Source organism: Loxodonta africana, chromosome 10 (genome assembly GCF_030014295.1).
Source record: "Loxodonta africana isolate mLoxAfr1 chromosome 10, mLoxAfr1.hap2, whole genome shotgun sequence".
NCBI classification, from domain to species: domain Eukaryota; kingdom Metazoa; phylum Chordata; class Mammalia; order Proboscidea; family Elephantidae; genus Loxodonta; species Loxodonta africana.
The window spans coordinates 104,412,734-104,433,114 of NC_087351.1; the positions used below are offsets into that span (position 1 = coordinate 104,412,734).

The 20,381-nt window shown below is 45.9% G+C and overlaps 1 protein-coding gene across 1 annotated transcript in view; it reads left to right on the forward strand.

Annotated features, from left to right (window-relative positions):
- The window catches only part of DGLUCY (D-glutamate cyclase), a 35,295-nt gene extending 16,592 nt beyond the window's left edge, over positions 1 to 18,703 (forward strand). The window contains 9 exon segments of the mRNA XM_023546645.2: positions 2,550 to 2,663; positions 2,666 to 2,752; positions 3,150 to 3,159; positions 3,489 to 3,506; positions 10,059 to 10,117; positions 10,120 to 10,164; positions 10,167 to 10,293; positions 14,753 to 14,854; positions 18,541 to 18,703. Of these exon segments, the coding sequence (XP_023402413.2) occupies positions 2,550 to 2,663; positions 2,666 to 2,752; positions 3,150 to 3,159; positions 3,489 to 3,506; positions 10,059 to 10,117; positions 10,120 to 10,164; positions 10,167 to 10,293; positions 14,753 to 14,854; positions 18,541 to 18,694 (716 nt within the window). The 3' untranslated portion in view covers positions 18,695 to 18,703.
- The last annotated feature ends 1,678 nt before the right edge of the window (positions 18,704 to 20,381 follow it).

Sequence of the window (20,381 nt, forward strand, 5' to 3'; positions counted from 1 at the left end):
CCCACTGTTGCAGACAGGAGACAGTTCCGGCCCGGTCAGCCGCACTTGAACTGTAAAACACAGAATTTGCTGTTACTTTTTTTTTTTTTTTTTTTACTGGCGCAGTGGTTGAGAGCTACGGCTGCTAACCAGAGGTCAGCATTTCAAATCTACCAGCCGCTCCTTGGAAACCCTACAGGGCGGTTCTACTCTGTCCTATAGAGTTGCTATGAGTCAGAATTGACTCAACACCAACAGGTTTGGTTTTGGCTTTTTGTTTACCTTAAAGGCATTCAAGGGAGTTTAGATATCAGAATGGCCTCATGATAAAGATTATCTCCAATATGACAATAAGGTAGAGGCACCAAGACCCATGGGACTCCATTTGCTTGGTTAACATGTATGTATTGAGCAACTGCTATGTGCCAGGCATGGGCCCAGTTGCCAGGCATACAATTCTGAGTGTGTGTGCACACGTGTGTGTATACACACTCACATCCATGCAGTAAATAACCCCTCTCCTTCCTCAGGTCACAGTGTGTGGGCACGCCAGCACTTCAGCACTTCAGTTCTCATTAGAGACAGCATGTTTGATTGAAAATGAGAACAAGTCACTGCATCACTCAGCGACCATCTTCTATAGCAAATAATATATTGATAATTGCAGTTGAAATATTGAAATTTGAGTTTTTTTTTTTTTTAATTAGAAAGGTTTCTCAAAAAGTCATTCTCAACTTTCAATATTTCAGCTTCTATTTTACACTCTAGGCTGGCTTTAGAGCAACCAATATCAGCTATTGTCCAAAACATGGGAAAACCATTATTGCATTCATCAAATTCGTTAGTTCCTCCCCTGATGCATCACTTCTAAAAGTTAAATTAAAATGCTTTACCAGTAGGTTCGTCTTTTGAAGTCTTGACTGATTGGGCTTTCTGTTGTTCTTAGGTGCTGTGGAGTTGATTCCGTGTGTGCGAGTAGAACTGCTCCACAGGGTTTTCAAGGTTGTGACCTTTTGGGAGCAGACCTCCAGGCCTGTCTTCTAAGGTGCCTCTGGGTGGGTTTGAATCAGCAACCTTTTGGCTAGTAGTTGAGTGCTTAACCATTGGCACTACCTAGGATCTGGCTTTCTATTACAGCTGAGAAAATTTTACTGTTTCTGTGAAACCCCAGATCTTGTCATTTGTTTGGTCACCTCTGCCTTGACTGAGCACCTATGGTGTGCAAAGCAGCATGTGGGAGTCTGAGGTGAATGAGCTGTGGGCCTCTTCTCTAGGAGCACACAGCTGAGTGGGTGATAGTAGTGAAGGATAATAATGACGCTGATTTGTCATAATGACAACGTAGACAGCCAAGCAAAAAACCAAACCCATTGCCATCAAGTCAATTCCAACTCACAGTGACCCTACAGGACAGAGTAGACCTGCCCCATAGGGTTTCCAAGGCTGTAATCTTTACAGAAGCAGACTGCCAGATCTTTCTCTCAAAGAGCAGCTGGTGGGTTTGAACTGCTGATGTTTCAGCTAGCAGCCAAGCGCTTAACCACTGCACCACCAGGGCTCCTATATGCAGAAGACAGGTCAGTTAAGTACAATAAGCACTTCTCCTAATGGGCAGGCACAAGGACACAGAATGAGTAAGATATAACCCCTGGTTTTAATAAAGCAAACCATCATTTACGGAGGGCTTATCCTGTACCTTTTCCTAAACAATTTTTATGTGCGCTTTCCCATCTGACCCTGACAACAACCACATGAGGTGTTTTACAGCTGAGGAGACAGGTTTCAGGAGGTTGAAGCCACACTCTAACTCCAGTGTGTTTGCCACGCTAAAGCCAGGTCCTAATGACTCTGCTAGTGTGTTTCCCATTCCCTGAAATCTATAATGGAGATTGTTTTAAAGAACAATATTAATATAATCCAAAGCAAAATATAAGCGCTCTGAGGAAAAATAGGAGTTCTTGGGTGGTGCAAATGGTTAAGTGGTTGACTACTAGCTGAAAGGTTGGCAGTTCGAAACCACCTAGAGACGCCTCAGAAGACAGACCTGGCGATCTGCTTCCGAAAGATCACAGCCTTGAAAATCCTATGGAGCACACGGGGTGACCGTGAGTTGGAGTTGACTCAACGGCAACTAACCACAACAACCTGAGAAAAATAGAACTGTTGCAGAGTAACAAACAAACCTAACATTTGCTGCAAAGTAAAGCAAGATGGCTTCACGCGTTGTTAGAGTCCAGTAGATGCTTTCTGATATCCATGGGATTAAACTACTGGGCTCTCCTAGGGCCCTGGCTGTAACTGTGGCTGTGGAAGGGCTGTGGCTGTACCTCACTCCTTTTCCCACATTCAACTCGTCTTTACTTTCCCAAAAGTTGGAGGCACTTATTTAAGTGAAACTTGACTGGGCCATAAGCCTGTTTGCTCTGAGCTGGTACCAACAAATGGTGAAGAGAGTACTGTGAGCAGAGTTGAGGCACAGGTGCCATCTTGCCCATCAGCAGTGGGCTAGAAGAGAAGGGACTGGGTTCTACCAAGTGGCTCAGCTTTGTCCCTCCTGTTGTCTGTTTTAGAGGCCTCACTGGCTGTCACCAGTGCTGCAGGTTACATGATACTGACTGACCTGAAGGGTGCAAAGATGCCAGCCACCTGTCTCACCCCTGAAGGCATTCTGGAGGTCCATCACATCTCCAGGATCCTTTGTGCTACAGCATCGCATCAGCTTCAGCTGTGCAGAAGATCAGAGAACTAGAGACTCTGATTACCGTAGACCCAGGTAAGAAACAAAACATTCACACCTGAATGACCTGGAGAAATTCATCACTGATGTAATTGTCAGGGAAAGAGGCAGGATAGAAACTACTGTATGATCCTGGTCTCTTAAAAAAATGTTTGTACTATGTATGAATCTCAAAAAAGTCTAGAAGTCAATGCACCAAAATATTGACATTGATGATTTTACTTGAACACTGACCATGTAAGGGGTTTTGGGACAGTGAGCTTATTAGCTGGGCACGTTGTAGCCAGAACCAAATTGGGACTGGTAGTAAGAAAAAAGAAAAAAATCTTTTCTAGGTAGGCAAAAAAAAAAAATTACCCTTCAAGACTAAAGGGGTGTACTAGCCCTGGAGCAGGGCCTGGAAGGCAGGAGGGAACAGGAAAACTGGTAATAGGGAACCCAGGGTTGAGGAAGGAGAGTGCTGAGATGTCATGGGGTTGTTAACCAATGTCATACAACAATGTGAACTGTTTGATGAGAAACTAGTTTGTTCTGTAAACCTTCATCTAAAGTGCAATAAAAAAAATAATTTAAAAAAAGTTACCCATGTGTTTATAATGCTCCTAATCTCCCCCTTTTGCACCATTGCCCTGGGGCTGGGCATAGAACAGATTTTTTTTTAGATACTGGGCAGCAGAGGAAGAGGCCCTGGTGGTGGCACCGTGGTTAAGGTGTTCGGCTGCTAACTGAAAGGTCGGCGGTTTAAACCCAGCAGCCACTCCGAGGGAGAAAGATGTGGCAGTCTGCTTCTGTAAAGGTTACAGCCTAAGAGACCCTACGGGGCAGTTCTATTCTGCCCTACAGGATCGCTAGGAGTCAAGACTATGAGTCAGAATTGACACGATGGCAAGGGGTTTTTTGGTTTGGGGCAGCAGCGGGGGCGGACAGGACCCTGCAGCCCCAGGCTCCCGACAGTTTCCGTATTGTATATTGTGCAAACCCTTCTGTGGTTTGCCAGCTGCTGCAGTTCTGGACATGGAACAGGGCTGACGGAGTCTACGAGGGGTTCTACCGATTCTAGTTAGGAGGAGGTTTGCTGAAAGCTGGTTAGCCAGGGGTAGTCAAATCGATTCCAGCTCACAGCAACCCGTGTGTCAGAGTGGAACTGTGCCCCTTAGGGCTTGCAGTAGCTGATTTTTCCAAAGTGGATCACGAGGACTTTCTTCTGAGGTACTTCTGGGTGGACTTGAACTTCCAATCTTTCAGTTAGGAGCTGAGCCTGTTAACCATTTGCACCACTGAAGGACTCCTGAGTTGAGGGGCTTTTAACTTCTTTTTAGCTACATCTGCATTTCAGAGCCCAATTTCTAATCCCAGTCGGCCAGCAGAGGGCGCTGTTTCACCCTCTGTTTGCACGGTCAAGTCAATCTGTTGGCAAACGCACGTGAGGCAACTGTGCTGTAAAGACTTCAGAGCCTCTCTCCACCTTAGTTTCCTCATCAGTACACAACAGTAGAAACAATTATACCTCCATTTCAGGACTGCTGTAGGTAATAAGAATGCTGAGTTTTACTCTGTGCCAGGCATTATGCTGAGAGTGTTTATATATTTTATCTTATTAAATTCTCTCAAAGATCCTATGAGGCAGCTATTACTAACCTGCTTTAACAGATGAGAAAACCGAGGCACACAGTAAAATCTGCGAAAGCTGGAACCTGTGTAAGGCAGAAATCTGTCCAAAAAGGAAAACTCAAATATTTTCCACTAATACAGAGCAAGAGAAAAGTGGTAAGGCCACACCCTGTCAAAGGCGGAAAACTTGCAAGACCCAGAAACACAAGGCAGCCGTGTTGAGTTCCGGATCTCACAGATTTTAGCATATGAAAATTGAGAAACTGGCCCAAGCCCACATTCTAAGTAGATGGTCGAGCCAGAACTCGAACCTACATCTGCTGACTCCAAAGCCCATGATCAGTAAATGTTGGATAAATTGGAATCTGAGTCTAAATGATACATCACCATTTCACGTGGGAAGTTAAAAGAGTGCCCTGGCCTCTCCTGGATCACACCCCGTTCCCTGTTTTATATCTTCTCACTGGCACTGATTCTAGGCCTGGGGGCTAACAACCATTTTGCACCTTGAATGGCTGGAGAAGGCATAAGTGGCCTCTCCGCTGGCCCACCTGACTCCTGTCTCCTAGACAGATACCTGGATCGATGGTGGGGAGGCTGCCATAGACGGCAGGAGGATGAGGCCAGCTTGGGGAGGCCAAATCTCCAGGCCAGACTCCAGGACCCGGACAGAGCTGGTTACAGTGACATTGACGTCAGTGTTATTTAAAGAGAGCAGCAACTGGGCAGGGCCACAGCGCAGCCAGCCTGGATGTCCTTTACTCACAATGGCTGTCACTGTGGCTGAGAATCTGACGTGCGACCCAGCCTTAAAAACGTTTGACTGTCTCCCCTTGGGACTGGGAGAAAGGGCTGCCCCCAATTACAGGGGGGTCTAAGGTAACGGCTCCTCCTGCTGAACCACAGGGCATAGCTCTTCGTTCGCTTTTTCATGTTCTTTCCTTTGCTGATTCTGCAGAGAATAAGGTTCCTTTTCATACATTCACCCAGTAGATGTGGGCTATCTGCCCACTGGAGGAGCCCTGGTGGCACAGTGGTTAAAGTGCTTGGCTGCTAACCGAAAGGTTGGCGGCTCAAACCCACCAGCCACCCTGAGGGAGAAAGATGTGGCAGTTTGCTTCTGTAAAAGATTTCAGCCTTGGATACCCTATGGGGCAGTTCTACTCTTTCTACACCAAAACCAGAGCCAAACCCATTGCCGTCGAGTTGATTCTGACCCATGGCGACCCTATAGAACAGAGTAGAACTGCCCCATAGGGTTTCTAAGGAGTGGCTGGTGGATTCAAACTGCCGTCCTTTTGGTTAGCAGCTGAGCTCTTAACCATTACGCAACCAAGGCACCATTCTTCCTGTAGGGTCACTATAAGTCGGAATCAACTCAATGGCAACTGCTTTTGTATGCCCACCACTGATACACTTTCTAGGACCTATACATACAGAGAAGTGAATATTATGGCTGTGTGTACACAGTCTCCTACACAGTGATCTCCTTGGTGGTTATCTTTTTGCATTTCTACAGTCCTTTCTCCCTCACAAGCACTCTCACAGGGCTGATGGCTCTCCTCTCCCACTCAGCATGAGACTCCCGAGGGAAGATGAATTATTAACTCTTCCATTAGCATAAATAAAAAAGTAGCAGGGAAGTAAGTTTATTGCAGACATGATGCACCCACAGCTTAATAAAAATGCCCCAGGATGTCGCCCACACCACCACTCTTCATGCTGGTGTGAACTGTATGGCTGGGCTTGAAGCACAAGGCTTGGGACAAAGACAGATTTATGACTCTCTGGATGTGCCAATATTGTCTATTAAGGAGCATCTTTAATCCTCAAGAACAACAGGTGCTTTTGATTGCTGCTATGTTAAATAAGCAGATATAAGATTAATGACAGTGTACCAAGCATTACTCACGGGCATAAGAATAGAGCCACTCAATCATTTTTGAGAGGACGCTGGCTTGTAATTGAGATGCTTGGAGAATAGGAACACAGAGCTTTATAGTGATGACATGTGCACGAATAACAATAAGATCACCATAAACATATGTCCTGTTATGCAGTTCACAAAGTTCTCTCTCCTTCTTTCCTTTGGTGCTCATGACACTCTATGAAATTGGTTGCATCCCAATTTTTTTTCCTTTAATGATGTTGTTATCCTTTCCCTCTTTTATCAACAGTAATTCCTGCTCATTGTGGCAGCATCAAGAAATAAACAAAAGCAAAGAAGCAACAAAAATGACCAGAATCAAATTTCAGAGTGAGACAACTCAACAGAAAGTCATAGGAGCAGAATTGAGGCAATGGAAGTCAGAATTAGTGAGATTGAAGATAAAGCACTTCACGCCAACATACTTGAGGAAAAATCAGATAAAAGAATTTTAAAAAATGAAGAAATTCTAAGAATCATGTGGGACTGTATCAAGAGAAATAACCTATGAGTGATTGGAGTACCAGAATAGAGGGGATAACAGAAAATACAGAGAGAATCGTCGAAGATTTGTTGGCAGAAAACTTCCCTGATATTGTCAAAGATGAGAAGATATCTATCCAAGATGCTCATCAAACTCCACACAAGGTAGATCCCAAAAGAAAGTCACCAATACGTATTATAACCAAACTCACCAAAACTAAAGATATAGAATTTTAAGAGCGGCTAGGGATAAGCGAAAAGTCAGCTACAAAGGAGAGTCATTAAGACTAAGCTTGGACTACTAGGCAGAAACCATGCAGGCAAGAAGGCAATGGGATGACATATATAAAGTCTTGAAAGAAAAAATTGCCAGCCAAGAATTATATATCCAGCACAACTGTTTCTCAAATATAATGGCGAAATTAGGACGTTTCCAGTTAAACAGAAGTTAGGGAACTTGCAAAAACCAAACCAGTATTATAAGAAATACTAAAGGGAGTCCTCCAGTTAGAAAATCAGTAACATCAGATAACAACTCAAGACTAGAATGCCGGACAGAAACAACCAGATATCAACCCAGATAGGGACATCACAAAAATTAAGCTAAAACACTCAACACAGATAAACAGAGACATCAATATGTAAAAGACGACAACACTAAAACAAAAAGAGGGACTAAAAAATGTAGTCACAGATCTTTCATACGGAGAGGAAGTCAAGGCGATATACAGAAAAGATTGGTTTAAACTTAGAAAAATAGGGGTAAATTAAGGTAACCACAAAGGAAACTAACAATCCTACACATCGAAATAAAAAACAAGAAAAACATAAAGACTCAGCAAATACAAAGTCAATAACAGTGAAAAAGAGGAAAAGAAAATATGTAAAACTGATCAGAATCTCATCATAATTAGCCAACATTAACTGCTCAGTGTTTGCCAGTGACGTCTTTTTCTTCAGTCTGATTCTATGGGTATATATATACATACACATAATTTTTAAACAAAAATGGGATTACACTGTGATATCATTTTAGGGATTTCTTTTCTTCACTTTATATTGTGAACATCTTTACATATCATTAAGCAGTCTTCTACAACATCCTTTTTAATATTTGTATAGAATTCCATTTTACAACTGTTCCACCATTTTATCAATATCCTGTTATTTGACATTTGGGTTGTTTCCAACATAAACAACGCTGCAGTGAACAGCCTTCTGACTCAATGTGTGCACATACCCATGATTGCATCATTAGGATAAATTCCTAGCAGTGAATTGCTAGCTGCGGTGGAATGTACAAATCTAAGGCACAAATCACCCTCTAGACAAATGTTCCAGTTTCCACTCCCACCAGCAGTGTGTGAAAGACCATTTCCCTCCAGCCTTCCTCAACCTGGACCACCCCCCATTCTCCACATAGGAAAACAGAGGTCCTGAGAGATCAAGGGATAAGGCCCAGGTCACACAGCTACAATGTGCCAGTACCTGCACTTGAACGTGAGCCTTCAGACTCTAAATCTGGAACTGTTCCTGTGTACTCCCTGTCTTCAAGTGGCACCTTTGCCGTCCAAGGTGACTTGAGTGTGGACAAAAGCACGTGGTGTGTGATGAGGATTGGGAGGCTCTGCTGCCCTGCTGGGACTGACTCGGTAGCCATGGCTGGGCGTCTGTAGTGGGTGCTGCTGGTGCCAAGCCCATATCTCCTCTGCCCGCCTGGGTTCACCTGCAGCTGCAATGGGTGGTTCTCAGCACATTGACAGCTTCCCGCCTTAGATGCTAACATGTCTCTGCTCCTCCACCTGAAGGCTTTCCCTGCACCTCTGAGCTTCCTCTGCCACAGCAGGCAGGCACGGTCCAAGAGTGCAGGGAGTCAAAACCCCCGCAGGCAACCTTCACCCACAGGGGACAGGAGCCAGTGGATAAATGCCCAGCCTCCCATCCTCTAGTAGGACATTCTGAGGTGTGCTCCACATGGTTCCTTAGAGGATCCCAAGCAGGGCTGAGCCCCAGTTGCCTTCAGAGTAACTAACATACCATTTTTTGGCTCTTTTCCCTTTCCTGTTTCATTTTCCTCATCTTCTGACTTACGTTTCCTGGGATTAAACCCAAACCCAAACCCGTTGCTGTCAAGTTGATTCCAATGCACAGTGATCCTACAGTACAGAGTAGAACTGCCCGATAGGGTTTCCAAGGAGTGGCTGGTGGATTCGAGCAGCTGAGCTCTTAACCACTGTACCACCAAGGCTCCTTCCTGAGATCACCTCCGACTAAAATGTCTGTACCCAAGTCCTTGTCTTAGGGGCGTCTTTTGGATGACCCCCAACTAAGGCCATCCTATTGCCCTTCTTCATTATATATTTCCTGTATCTGTTAAACACCAGTTGCTGTCAAGTCCGTTCCAACTCATGGAGACCTCAAGTGTGTCAGAATAGAACTGTGCTCCAGAGGGTTTTTCAATGGCTGATTTTTTGGAAGTAGCTTGCCAGGCATTTCTTCCAAGGCACTTCTGGGTGAACTCTAACTCCAACCTCTCGGCTAGCAGCCAAACGTGTTGTATGCACCACCCAGGGACTCCCTCTATTAGTTAAAAAAAAAAAAAAGTAAACTGCTATTACAAATAAACCCCAAGAGGCTTTGCTCAAATACAATAGAAATTTCTATCTCTCAAGTAATAGTCCAGGGTGGGCCGAGAGCAGCAAGAAGGGGGATCTGGTCCACCCAGTGACTCGGGGAACCAGCAGCTCTGCCGTCACCATCATGAGACCTCCCAGGGGACTCTAGTTGTCAACATTCCAGCCACAGGAAAGGGAAACAGCTTGGAGGAGCGCATAGGAGGTTTCTGGCCAGGCCCTGAGGTGGCACACATCACTTTCATTTACATTCTATTAAAGAGAAGCTGGTCTTGTGGCCATACCTGAGCGTAAGGGAGGCTGGTAAGACACTTACCCAGCTGCCCTTCACCGTTGTTGTTGTTAGGTGCTTGGAAGATTTTCAAGTCATAGCGACCCCATGTGACAGAGAAGAACTGCCCTATAGAGCTTCCTAGGCTGTAACCTTCATGGGAACAGCTCACCTGGTCTTTTCTCCCTCAAAGCTGCTGAGTGGGTTCTAACCGGCGACGTTTCAGTTAGCAACCAAGCACTTAACCGTTGCACAACTTCAGTACTCAGGGACAAAGAGAATGTGTTCTGATGAACGATTAGCAGTCTCTGGCCACATCCCTCAAAAACAAACAATTGAACAAAAAACTACTTAGCACAATTTTCTACTTTAAACACAACTAACAGATTTTATGATTTCATTTTTTTGTAATTTTAGGCAAGACAAGCTGCTGCGGGCCTCTCTGTCACTGTCCCACACCCACTCTGTGCTCCTCACCATGCGATTCCCACGCATTTCACCCACAAGCCTCCGGAAGAGACAGACGGCCCCCAGGAGCCATCGCTCTGGCTATATTCTTGCAGGCCTTGGAGAAGGAGGCCTCCATAGTTGTTGACCGGAGAGCCTTGATCTTGCACGGGAAGCTTGTTGAAGAGGCTTTTGAGCAAGGTGGGTAAGATGAAGCTTTACATTTCCCTAACTTGGCCTTTGTGGGCAGAGACTGGAGAGAAACGGTGACTTTCGCTGGGTGCCCAGGTACAGTGCTGTGTCGTTAGGGAGGGCGTCTTCCTTAAAACTCAGAACAATTCTTTAGTGTAAAAGCATCATCCTCATTTTGTAGATGAAGAGACTGCTGCTCAGAGAGGTCCAGGTGATTTCCTCAGGCAGGAATGGTGAGCTGGATTTGAACCCGGGTCCCCCAGGCCCCAAAGCCCATGATCCTACCTGTGTACCCGCTGCCTTCCCTCTCAGAGATGGGGAGTGACCTGCTTAGAGCTCTCAGCTCCTGGATCAGCTCTCGACTACTGGAGCCGGGGACAGGCTTGTGGAGTACAGGGTGGTACAAAGGCTCAGACGGCAGCGTCCCGCGAGACCCGCGGAGCAGGGGTGCCCCGCTCTGCCCAGTTCCTGGGGCCCCCAGGTGGGCGTGAGGGCTGCAAGTGTTAGTGAAGTAAGCAGTGATACCACTGCCCTCCCCTCCCCTCGAATCTGCCAGAAGTGTCACTCCAGTATAAGCTGGAAGCCTAGAGAACGAAATCTGCTTCCCACGACCTGTCTCTCTACATCCCTCTGTGTTTTTCAGAGTCTTTCCCTTTCATGTTTAAAAAGGGCTTCAGCCCCAGTAGGGCATACCCTTTCATACCTGTTATGTCGTAAATTTCAAGAAGAAATGTGTCTGTGCAGAGAGCTGTTTGGACTGAATCCATTTCATTCGATAAATGTGTATTAAGTACCTACTATGTGCCATGCAGAAACCCTGGTGGCATAGTGGTTAAGTGCTGCAGCTGCTAACCAAAAGGTCCGCAGTTCAAATCCACCAGGTGCTCCTTAGAAACTCTGTGAATCAGAGTAGACCGACAGCAGTGGGTTTGGTTTTGGTATGTGCCAGGCGGAAACCCTGGTGCCGTAGTGGTTAAGAGCTACAGCTGCTAACCAAAAGGCGGGCAGTTCAAATCCAATAGGTGCTCCATAGAAACTCTATGGGGCAGTTGTATTCTGTCCTATAGGGTCACTATGAGTTGGAATCTACTCAATGGCAATGGGTTTGGGTATTTTTTTTTTAATGTGCCAAGCACTATTCTAGGCTCTTAAGGATCCACCAGTGAACAAAACTGGCAACTAACTTGCCCTCATGGAGCATATTTTCTAGTGGAGCATGACATAATAAACAATAATAAAAAGTAAAGCATTTAAAAAGGACAAATATTGTATGATCCCACTTACAGGAAATATCTAGAAGAGGCAAATGAACTAAAGTTTATTTGTAGCTACCAGAAGTGGAAGGAGGAGGGAAGGGGGCAGTCACTGCTGGGGGTGGGGGCGGGTAGCTGAGTTTCTGTTAATGGTAGGGGAATAATTTGGAAAGAGATAGTGGTAATGGTTGCATAACATGATGACCATATTCAGGGTCACTGAGTTGTACCAGGTAAAAAATGTTGAGCTGGCAAATGTTTCATTATGGACATTTTACTACAATAAAAAGGAGCCCTAGTGGCACAACGGTTAAGCGCTCGGCTGCTAACTGAAAGATGGGCAGCTCGAACCCACCCAGCAGTTCCACAGGAGAAAGACCTGGCAATCTGCTTCCTTAAAGATCACAGCCTAGAAAACCCTATGGGACAGTTCTACTGTGTCACATGGGGTCGCTGTGAGCTGGAATCAACTCGACGGCACCTAACAACAACTGCATAATAAAGCAATTTTTAAAAAGTAAAGTAGATAGCATGTTAGAAGGTGATGATGCTATGGTAGACAATGAACCATGATAAGGGAAGGGATGTGCTGGGCTGGGTGGTGAGTTTTTTTAAATAGCATGGTCAGGGACAGCCTCTTCAAGAAGGTGGCATCTGACAAAGGTGTGTTCCAGGCTGTGGGAGCAGCCATGCAGAGGTTGTAGGTGGCATTAGAACCCAGCATGTATAAGAAACTGCTGGCCTGGAGTGAATGAAAAGTTGGACAAGAGGAAGGAGAGGCAGCAAGGGCCAGCTCAGAATGGGCCTCAAGAGACACCAGAAGAGTCTAGGCTTTTGGTCTAGGGGAGCCTGGGGGCCCTGGAAGGAGACTGAGCAGAATGAGGGCCATGCTCTGGCTTAGGGTTTAGAAGGTTGCTGTAGGGGAAAGGTGGACACAGGAGATCAGTTAGGCTGTTGCAGACAGGGGTTGAGGGTGACTTGGTGTGGCGTTCATGACATATCTCTAATGCCCACCTCTATTTCAGCTGCATCTGGAGTGAAGTTCTGAGCCATGCTGAGCTGGCTGGGTCACACTCAAGCCAGCGCTCTCCAGGGGCCTCTCCAAAGCTGTACAGACCCACTTAGCCCAGGGATCGCAAGTGCAGCCCAGAAGTGTGGGGCAGCCTTCAGAGCACCCTCAACCAATGGGGGCCAGAAGCTGGTGGATTAGCGCCCTATCTCCTGTCCTTTGGACTGAGAATTCAGGAGGGACACGTAGGTCCCAAGGAACTGAACCCCGTTGCCTGGAGCAATGACCTTGAACATGAACATACTTTCCGATTGGCTTCCTTCCTTCCCAGACTTACTTTCCTGTCCCCTCCATCCTGCTTCCTGGAATCTTCTCAAATAGACCACCTGCACCCAAATCCTTGCCTCAGGCTCTGGTTTGAGGGGAGCCCAAGCTCAGACAACGAATGGCCCAGAGGGAGAGTAGCTACGTTCTGTATATATATTGAAGGTAGAGTCAATGTGATTTCCTGATGGATTGGTTGTGAGGTAGAAGAATTGGGGATTGCGCTAAGGTTTCTGGCCAAGGTCTCTGGGTGGTGCAAACAATTTGCATTTGGTTACTAACCTAAACGTTGGCAGTTCAAATCCACCCAGTGGTCCACAGCAGAAAGGCCTGTGATCTGCTTCCATAAAGATTACAGCCAAGAAAGCCCTATGGGGCAGTTCTACTCTGTGACACATGGAGTCACCACAAGTCGGCAACAGGTTTGGCTTTAACTGAAAGGACGGAGTTGCTGTAAACTGACATGGGGAAGACTGTGGGTGGAGCAGATTTGAGGTAAACGAAAAGTGCAGGCTTGAGCCTGGTAAGTGTAGGATGCCTGTTAGACACTCCAGCAGAAAAAGTCAAGTAGGAGTCAAGAAGGCAGTAGATAGATGTGTTGAGTTCAGGAGGGCAGTCTGGGCTGGAAAGATAAATTGGAGGGCTGTTGGCATTTGATGGCACTTAAAGCCAAGAGACTGGATGAGATCACCGAGGGAAGAAGTTGGGACAAAGCAGAGCCCCTTCCTCCCTGGATTGTGCCCTGGGACCCTCCATGTAAGAGGACAAGGAGAAGGAGGAAGCCAGCAAGGCTGGTGGTCTGAGCCACTGTTGTGGACAGTGCTGGTGCCCCACCCAGAGACACTTCACCTGGCAGGAATACCCAGCCCCCAGTGGCTATGAGTGTTGACTGCTAGTGGCCCACAGCTGTGCCCTTCCAGGATCTTGTCCAGTGTACAGACACAAAGCAGACTGAGAAGGGTAGGAAACAGAAGAGGAATTAATCTCACACAAGATGAGCTTTGTAGATGGAAAGAGATAGAGAGGTAAGGGGTTAAAGATGGCATGGCTGTCAGAATGTGGGCTGTGGAATCAGGTTGTCTAGGTTCAGATACCAGGTCCTCCTGTGACTGGCCTTGGGCAAGTTGCTTAATCTCTCCAACTGTAAAGTGGTATGCAGGATGGCAGCAAGCAACAGCAGGTGAGAACTTGGGATGGGATCAGTGACACCTATACACATACTTGGTTTTGCCCAAGTTATTTAGTAGCTCTGGGCCTCGATTTTCCTCCTCTGAGAAATGGGGATAATAATTGTTGTCATCTCATAGAATTGTTGAGACAATTAAATGAGGGAGTGCATGTTGAATGCTTAGCAAAGTGGTAGAACACTGTCACCACAGGCACGCAAATGTATGCCCAGCACTCATGATGGCAGTGGACCAGATAGACCTGTTAACCTTGTATTATGGGCATCTCCACGCAGCATACCTGCTGGCCCACGATATCGTGACGCTAGCCCTGATTCCTCGCACCCATTCTCAACCCTGAGGTTTATTCAGGATCAAAGTAACATGACAATCCTCTGTGTTGAAGTGTTGGCTTACCTGACAAAGTGTAAAGGTAGGCATCATTCGATGATGGTAATGTGCTTTCTTGGAGCCCTGGTGGCGCAGTGGCTAAGAGCTCAGCTGCTAACCCAAAGGTCAGCAGTTCAAATCCAACAGCTGCTCCTTGGACACCCTCTCGGGCAGTTCTACCCTGTTCTATAGGGTTGCTCTGAGTCAGAATCAACTCAACAGCAACAGGTTTGGAACGTGGCTTTCCAAAAGAGCTTTTGAAAGTCATCATGAACTTCCAAAGGGTGACACTCGAGCTGACGTGTCCACCCTTTGCCTTTATTTTCAAAGTGTGCTGAAGACCCAGATCCCGTTATTAACTTACCAAGATGGATCAGCAGAAGCTGTGCAGGCTTTTCTGCGCAAAGATGGGGATCCCAAGTCACCAGGTATGTACGTCCCGTCCCAATTTAGCTGTGTGATGATGGAAAAGCCCACATGCTATTAACTTTGCCAGCTAAGTTTGTGCTTGCTTTAACACTCTGGAGAGGACAAAACTATAAACCTAGAAGTAAAGAGTTTCTGATGGAACAGACTAACGAATGAGACTGGGGGAACCTCAGGGTATGCTGGGGGCTTTGCAAATGGTCTCTGGAAGTAGCAGGTCCTTGGAGGACAGGGAGAAATGGCATGTCTTCCTGATAGAGGGAAGTGATAGGAGAATTTTTTTTTTTTAAACCAGCAGTTTCTCAAAATGTAGGTCATAACCCAGTAGAGGGTGGTAAAATCATTTCAGTGGGATGTAACCAGCATTTTTGATAAATGAATAGAATAGAATAGAAAATACCAATTCATGTCTGTATAGAAATGGTAAGTATTGTCTTGTGAAACCTTATGTGTGTGTGTGTATTTCTTTCTTACTGTGTGTTGTGATGGAACATTTTGAAAAATACTTCTTTATCGTATGTGGGAATGGGTCAGATCTTATAGCCTTTAGTACATTGTTTTGCAAACTTTTTTTTTTACAACAACCCACAGTAATAAACACATTTTGCACTGCAAACTGATACGAACACACATGAAACAGAAGTTTCAAAGAACCATATTTCCTCCTGCTATGGCATGTACAATATTTTCTATCCCAGTCTATTCTCTTCTACTTTTCAGAAAAATGCTGATCGGACCCAATGAATTGATTTTACAACCCACTAACAAGTGTCTACGTAGAGTTTGAAAGCACTGCTTTAATAGGCCATGAAGGCATACTGTATTGCAAGTCACAGCAGAATCTGGTGTTCATAATGAGGACCCTGAGTCACCAGGGAAAAGTTCCATTGTGGCTCTGATATGCTATTTAAAGCTGCAAGATTTAATATCTGTGATTGTCATGAATTGAATTATGTTCCCCCAAAAGTGTGTGTATTAACTTGGTTAGGCCATGTGTGGCTGTCCTCCATTTTGTGATTTTCCTATGTGTTATAAATCATAATCTCTGCCTGTGGTTAAAAGGATTAGGGTGGGATGTAACAGTGTTGCTTAGGTCACCTCCCTGAGCCGATGTAAAGGGAGTTTCCCTGGGGTGTGGCCTGAACCACTTGTTATCTTACAAGAGATAAAAGGAAAGGGAAGCGAGCAGAGAGTTGGGAACCTCATACCACCGAGAAAGAAGCACCAGGAGCAGGCACTATCTTTTAGACCCAAGGTTCCTGCACAGAGAAGCTCTAGTACAGGGGAAGATTGACAGAAAGGCCTTCCTCCAGAGCCAACAAAGAGAGCCTTCCCCTGGAGCTGATGTCCTGAATTTGCATTTCTAGCCTACTAGACTGTGAGAAAATAAATTTCTCTTTGTTAAAGCCATCCACTTGAGGTATTTATGTTATTAAAGTGGCACTCAGTAACTAAGAAAGTGATGCATATTAGAAAGGTTTATATCCTCCAATGATTAACATACAAATAAAGCTCTGTCCTCTAAGGCAGAAACTAAAAAGTCCACCTGGGGCAACCTCTGATGCAGGGTTACAGAGGCAATACTCTGATTCCTGAGTAGAGGGGAGGCGAGCCAGATCCGATGGTAGGAGAGAGGATATTGCTGTCTTAGGAGAAGATGTGTTAACTTTTCCTGGGGAGCAGGCTTCAGATGAGTGAATTACTTCCCGCTGTAGCTAAGTGGAGTCTTCTGGCCTGAAAAAAATCAATCCACTTCTACAAAGCATGTAATTGAGTTCTCCCGGGGGTCCATAACTGTGCCCTTCCTGCAGAACAGGGAGATGTATTGATGTCAGTCGGAGCTCTTGCTCTAAACTGCCTTTTCATCACCACTAATGTGGGTCTAGTGGGAATCCAGGCTCCAAGCTCCTTTCTGGTAATTTTGCTTCTCACTGGCTGCCTTTTCCTGCACTAGGAGCAGTCTCAGGATCGTGTTCTGAGTCCTCTTCACTGGCCTACTCATTCCAGACACATGTGATGCCATAAAACTCTAGCACAAGGAAAGGATATGGACAGACTCATAGATTTTTTTTTTTAATTGTTTGCAGGAAAAACGTTCAGACTTAAAATCTTAAAGAATGTAATCATGAGATAACTGCATCGTACAATTTTTCATGCTCTTAGATTATCAAAATAATATTTCTGTCAATAATAATAGAAACAACAACAACTAACATTTACTGAGCACTGAGTAGGTGCCAGGCTCTGGACCAAGCAGCTTTCCTGTATTTTTCCATTTAATCTTTTCAGTAGTTATGAGACAGAAACAACCAGCTCCAACTTAGGGCGACCCCATTTGTGTCAGAGTAGAACTGTGCTCCAAAATGTTTTCAATGGCTGATTTTTTGGACATAGATTGACAGGCCTTTCTTCCAAGGCACTTCTGGGTGGACTCAAACCTCCAACCTTTTGGTTATCAGCTGAGTGCTTATCTGTTTGCACCACCCAGGGACTTTAATATATGAGATATTGTTGTTGTGTGCTGTCCAGCCCAGTAGATCCCGACTCATAGTGACCCTATATGACAAGTAGAACTGCCCCATAGGGTTTCCGAGGCTGAAGTCTTTGTAGGAGCAGGTTGCCACATCTTTTCTCCTATGGAATGGCTGGCGGGTTCACGCCATCAAGCTTTTGGCTAGCAGCCAAGTGCTTAACCATTGCAACACCAAGACTTCTTAACATATGAGTTGTTGTTATTAGGTGCTGTCAAGTCAATTGCGACTCATAGCAGCCCTATAGGACAGAGTAGAGCTGCCCCATAGGGTTTCCAAGGAGTGGCTGGTGGATTTGAACTGCCAACTTTTTGGTTAGCAGCTGAGCCCTTAGCCGCTATGCCACCAGAGCCCCTAATGTATGAGTAGGTACTGTTATTATGCCACTTTACAGTTGCAGAGGTTAAGCAACTTGCCCAAAGCCAGTCACAGGAGGACCTGGTGTCCCAACCTAGACAACCCGATTCCACAGCCCACATTCTGACAGCCATGCCACCTTTACTCCCTTACCTCTCTATCTCTTTCTATCTAAAAAGCTCATCTTGTGTGAGATTAATTCCTCTTGTTTCCTACCCTTCTCAGTCTGTTTTGTGTCTGTACACTGGACAAGATCCTGGAAGGGCACAGCTGTGGGCCACTAGCAGTCAACACTCATAGCCACTGGGGGCTGGGTATTCCTGCCAGGTGAAGTGGCTCTCTCTGAGTGGGGCACCAGCAGTGTCCACCACAGTGACCCAGACCACCAGCCTTCCTGCTCTCACAGCCTCTAAATCTAATAAAGAAATTGCTAAGGATTCCAAGCTCTTTTTTTTTTTTTTTTTTTAAATAACCTAACTGGTAGATTAGCCCCTGGCACAAATACCATAGCAGGTATTTGGTCAAGTTTTGTAGAAATGAAGGAATCAGAGAAAGAAGGCAGGACCCTTCACACAAACTCCCAAATCAAACCCCCTGCCATCGAGTCAATTCCAACTCATAGTGACCCCGTAGGACAGAGTAGAACTGCTCCCATAGGGTTTCCAAGGCTATCTTTACGGAAGCAGACGGCCACATCTTTCTCCACTGTGCCATCAGGGTTCCTACCACACAAAAGCAGAAGGGTCAACCCAACAAAGTAGCCAAACTCTCCATAAAGACCCTATGGCCCTTGCTTCCCTGCAGTTTTGACCATCTGGTGGCCACAGAACATGCAGGAAGGGCCGCCGATGGCAACTACTACAATGCAAGGAAAATGAACATCGAGCACTTGGCTGACCCCATTGATGATCTTTTCCTTGCAGCGCAGAATATTCCTGACATCTCATCAACTGGTTAAGTAAGGTGAACGAAGAACGCGGGCAGAGACAAGAACATGTCAGCTTTAAATGCCTTTTACAATACGTCTTAAATACAGGATTAGAGCAGTATTTCTGTTAATAATATAATAGTGATAACTTGTGGCTTGTACAGAACTTTAACATCGGCAGAGCATTTTCACATCCATTGTATCGTTTAAGCCTCTTAACTACCTGTGAGGCAGGCGAGGCAGGTATATACTATCCAAAAATGAGACCCAGAGAGGTTCCAAGACATTTTCAAGGTTACCTAACTAATTAATGTACTGGCAGACTCCTGGACCCTAACACAACTGACCCCAACAACAGTTGTGCTTTTCCGGTAATCACGTTGTCTTTATGAATTTCTAAAAGACTTCTTATAACTCCTTAGGGGAGCCAGCGTCTCCTTCGGCGGGGTAGGCCTTGAGCGTGGGGTAATTAAGGCTTGATTGTTGTTCTGTTTTTGTCCTCTCTATCCAAACGACTTCACTGTTTCTCAGACTCATTAGTCTCCTTTGGCTTTTGAGGTTTTAAGGAGACAATGAAAGCCTTCTGGCTGGTTAGAAAATTTCTGCGAATGGCCCTGGGCTTTCCCAGAAGACACAGTGGGTGTGGTGCACAGGACGTGGTTGGCTTCACACTTCCTGTCCCTCCCTGCTGCCAGCAGAGGACTTGAGGCTGGGAGAAGGTGCCCCCAGAATGGAGAAGGAAGGGGTCTCCGAGCCCAGAGGGGCAATCGGGGGCCGAAGGAGCTGCTGGCGTGTGCTCCCCTCCTCATGACACCCCAAGATCACCAAGGAAGCAGCGGGAGCTGGCCTCTCGCAGCTTCAAACTGCCATCTTTGTGGACCCCGGGGCCCTCCCTGTGGCCTCCCTCAGCTCTCTGCCCAGCAGGGCCACCCCCCTCTCCCTGAATGTTCATTTCCCTTTTCTGCTCCATCAAAAACCCTCTTCTTCAGTTTCCACCACAGCTGCCATGTCGTGATGCAGCACTCAATGGATAATCAAGACATCTGAGTTTAAGTCTTCGCCCTTTAAGACCCAGGTACCGCCCCTCGCAGAGACTCCAAACAGGACTGCCATGAGATGAAATCAGTAAAATGCTAAAAGAAAACAAAACAAACGAGACAGACAGAAAGAGCCAAAATACAAATGCTGGGTGGTGTTATTCTTGGCTTCTTTCGGTTGGCTCTCTTGGAAAACACCTGAGAAAAACCTTCAGGCTGTGAATTGATCTAGGGCACTGGTCATTCACAGTTGTCTGAATCTTTTGGTCAAGTCCAGTCTCTGACGCTTGAGGTGGGTCAGCTCTAGACCACCCCTACCACCATCTCACAATGAAAGTCAGCCCCAGTCAGAGTACTTCCACGTAGTCCAAGCTTTTCTAGCAAGCAAGCACAAAAATAATCACACACCCGTTCTGTAGGCTTGGGACGCCTGCTCTCTGGTCTTGAGCACTTACCTGCAGGCAGCCGCAACCATCATCTAGAGGCAGGATTCAGCTGACCTTCCAGTCTACAGAACGTTTCAGGAATACCTAGACAGAGGACCAAATAGTGTCCAGTAGGCTTAGAATATCTCTGGTTGCTAGATTTTTTTCATCTTGTCAGTGCAAGGGTGAAGGTGCCTATTAATTATTTTTAGACTGTACCAAGTGACAGTGTCAGGGGGGTGACACCAAAATGAC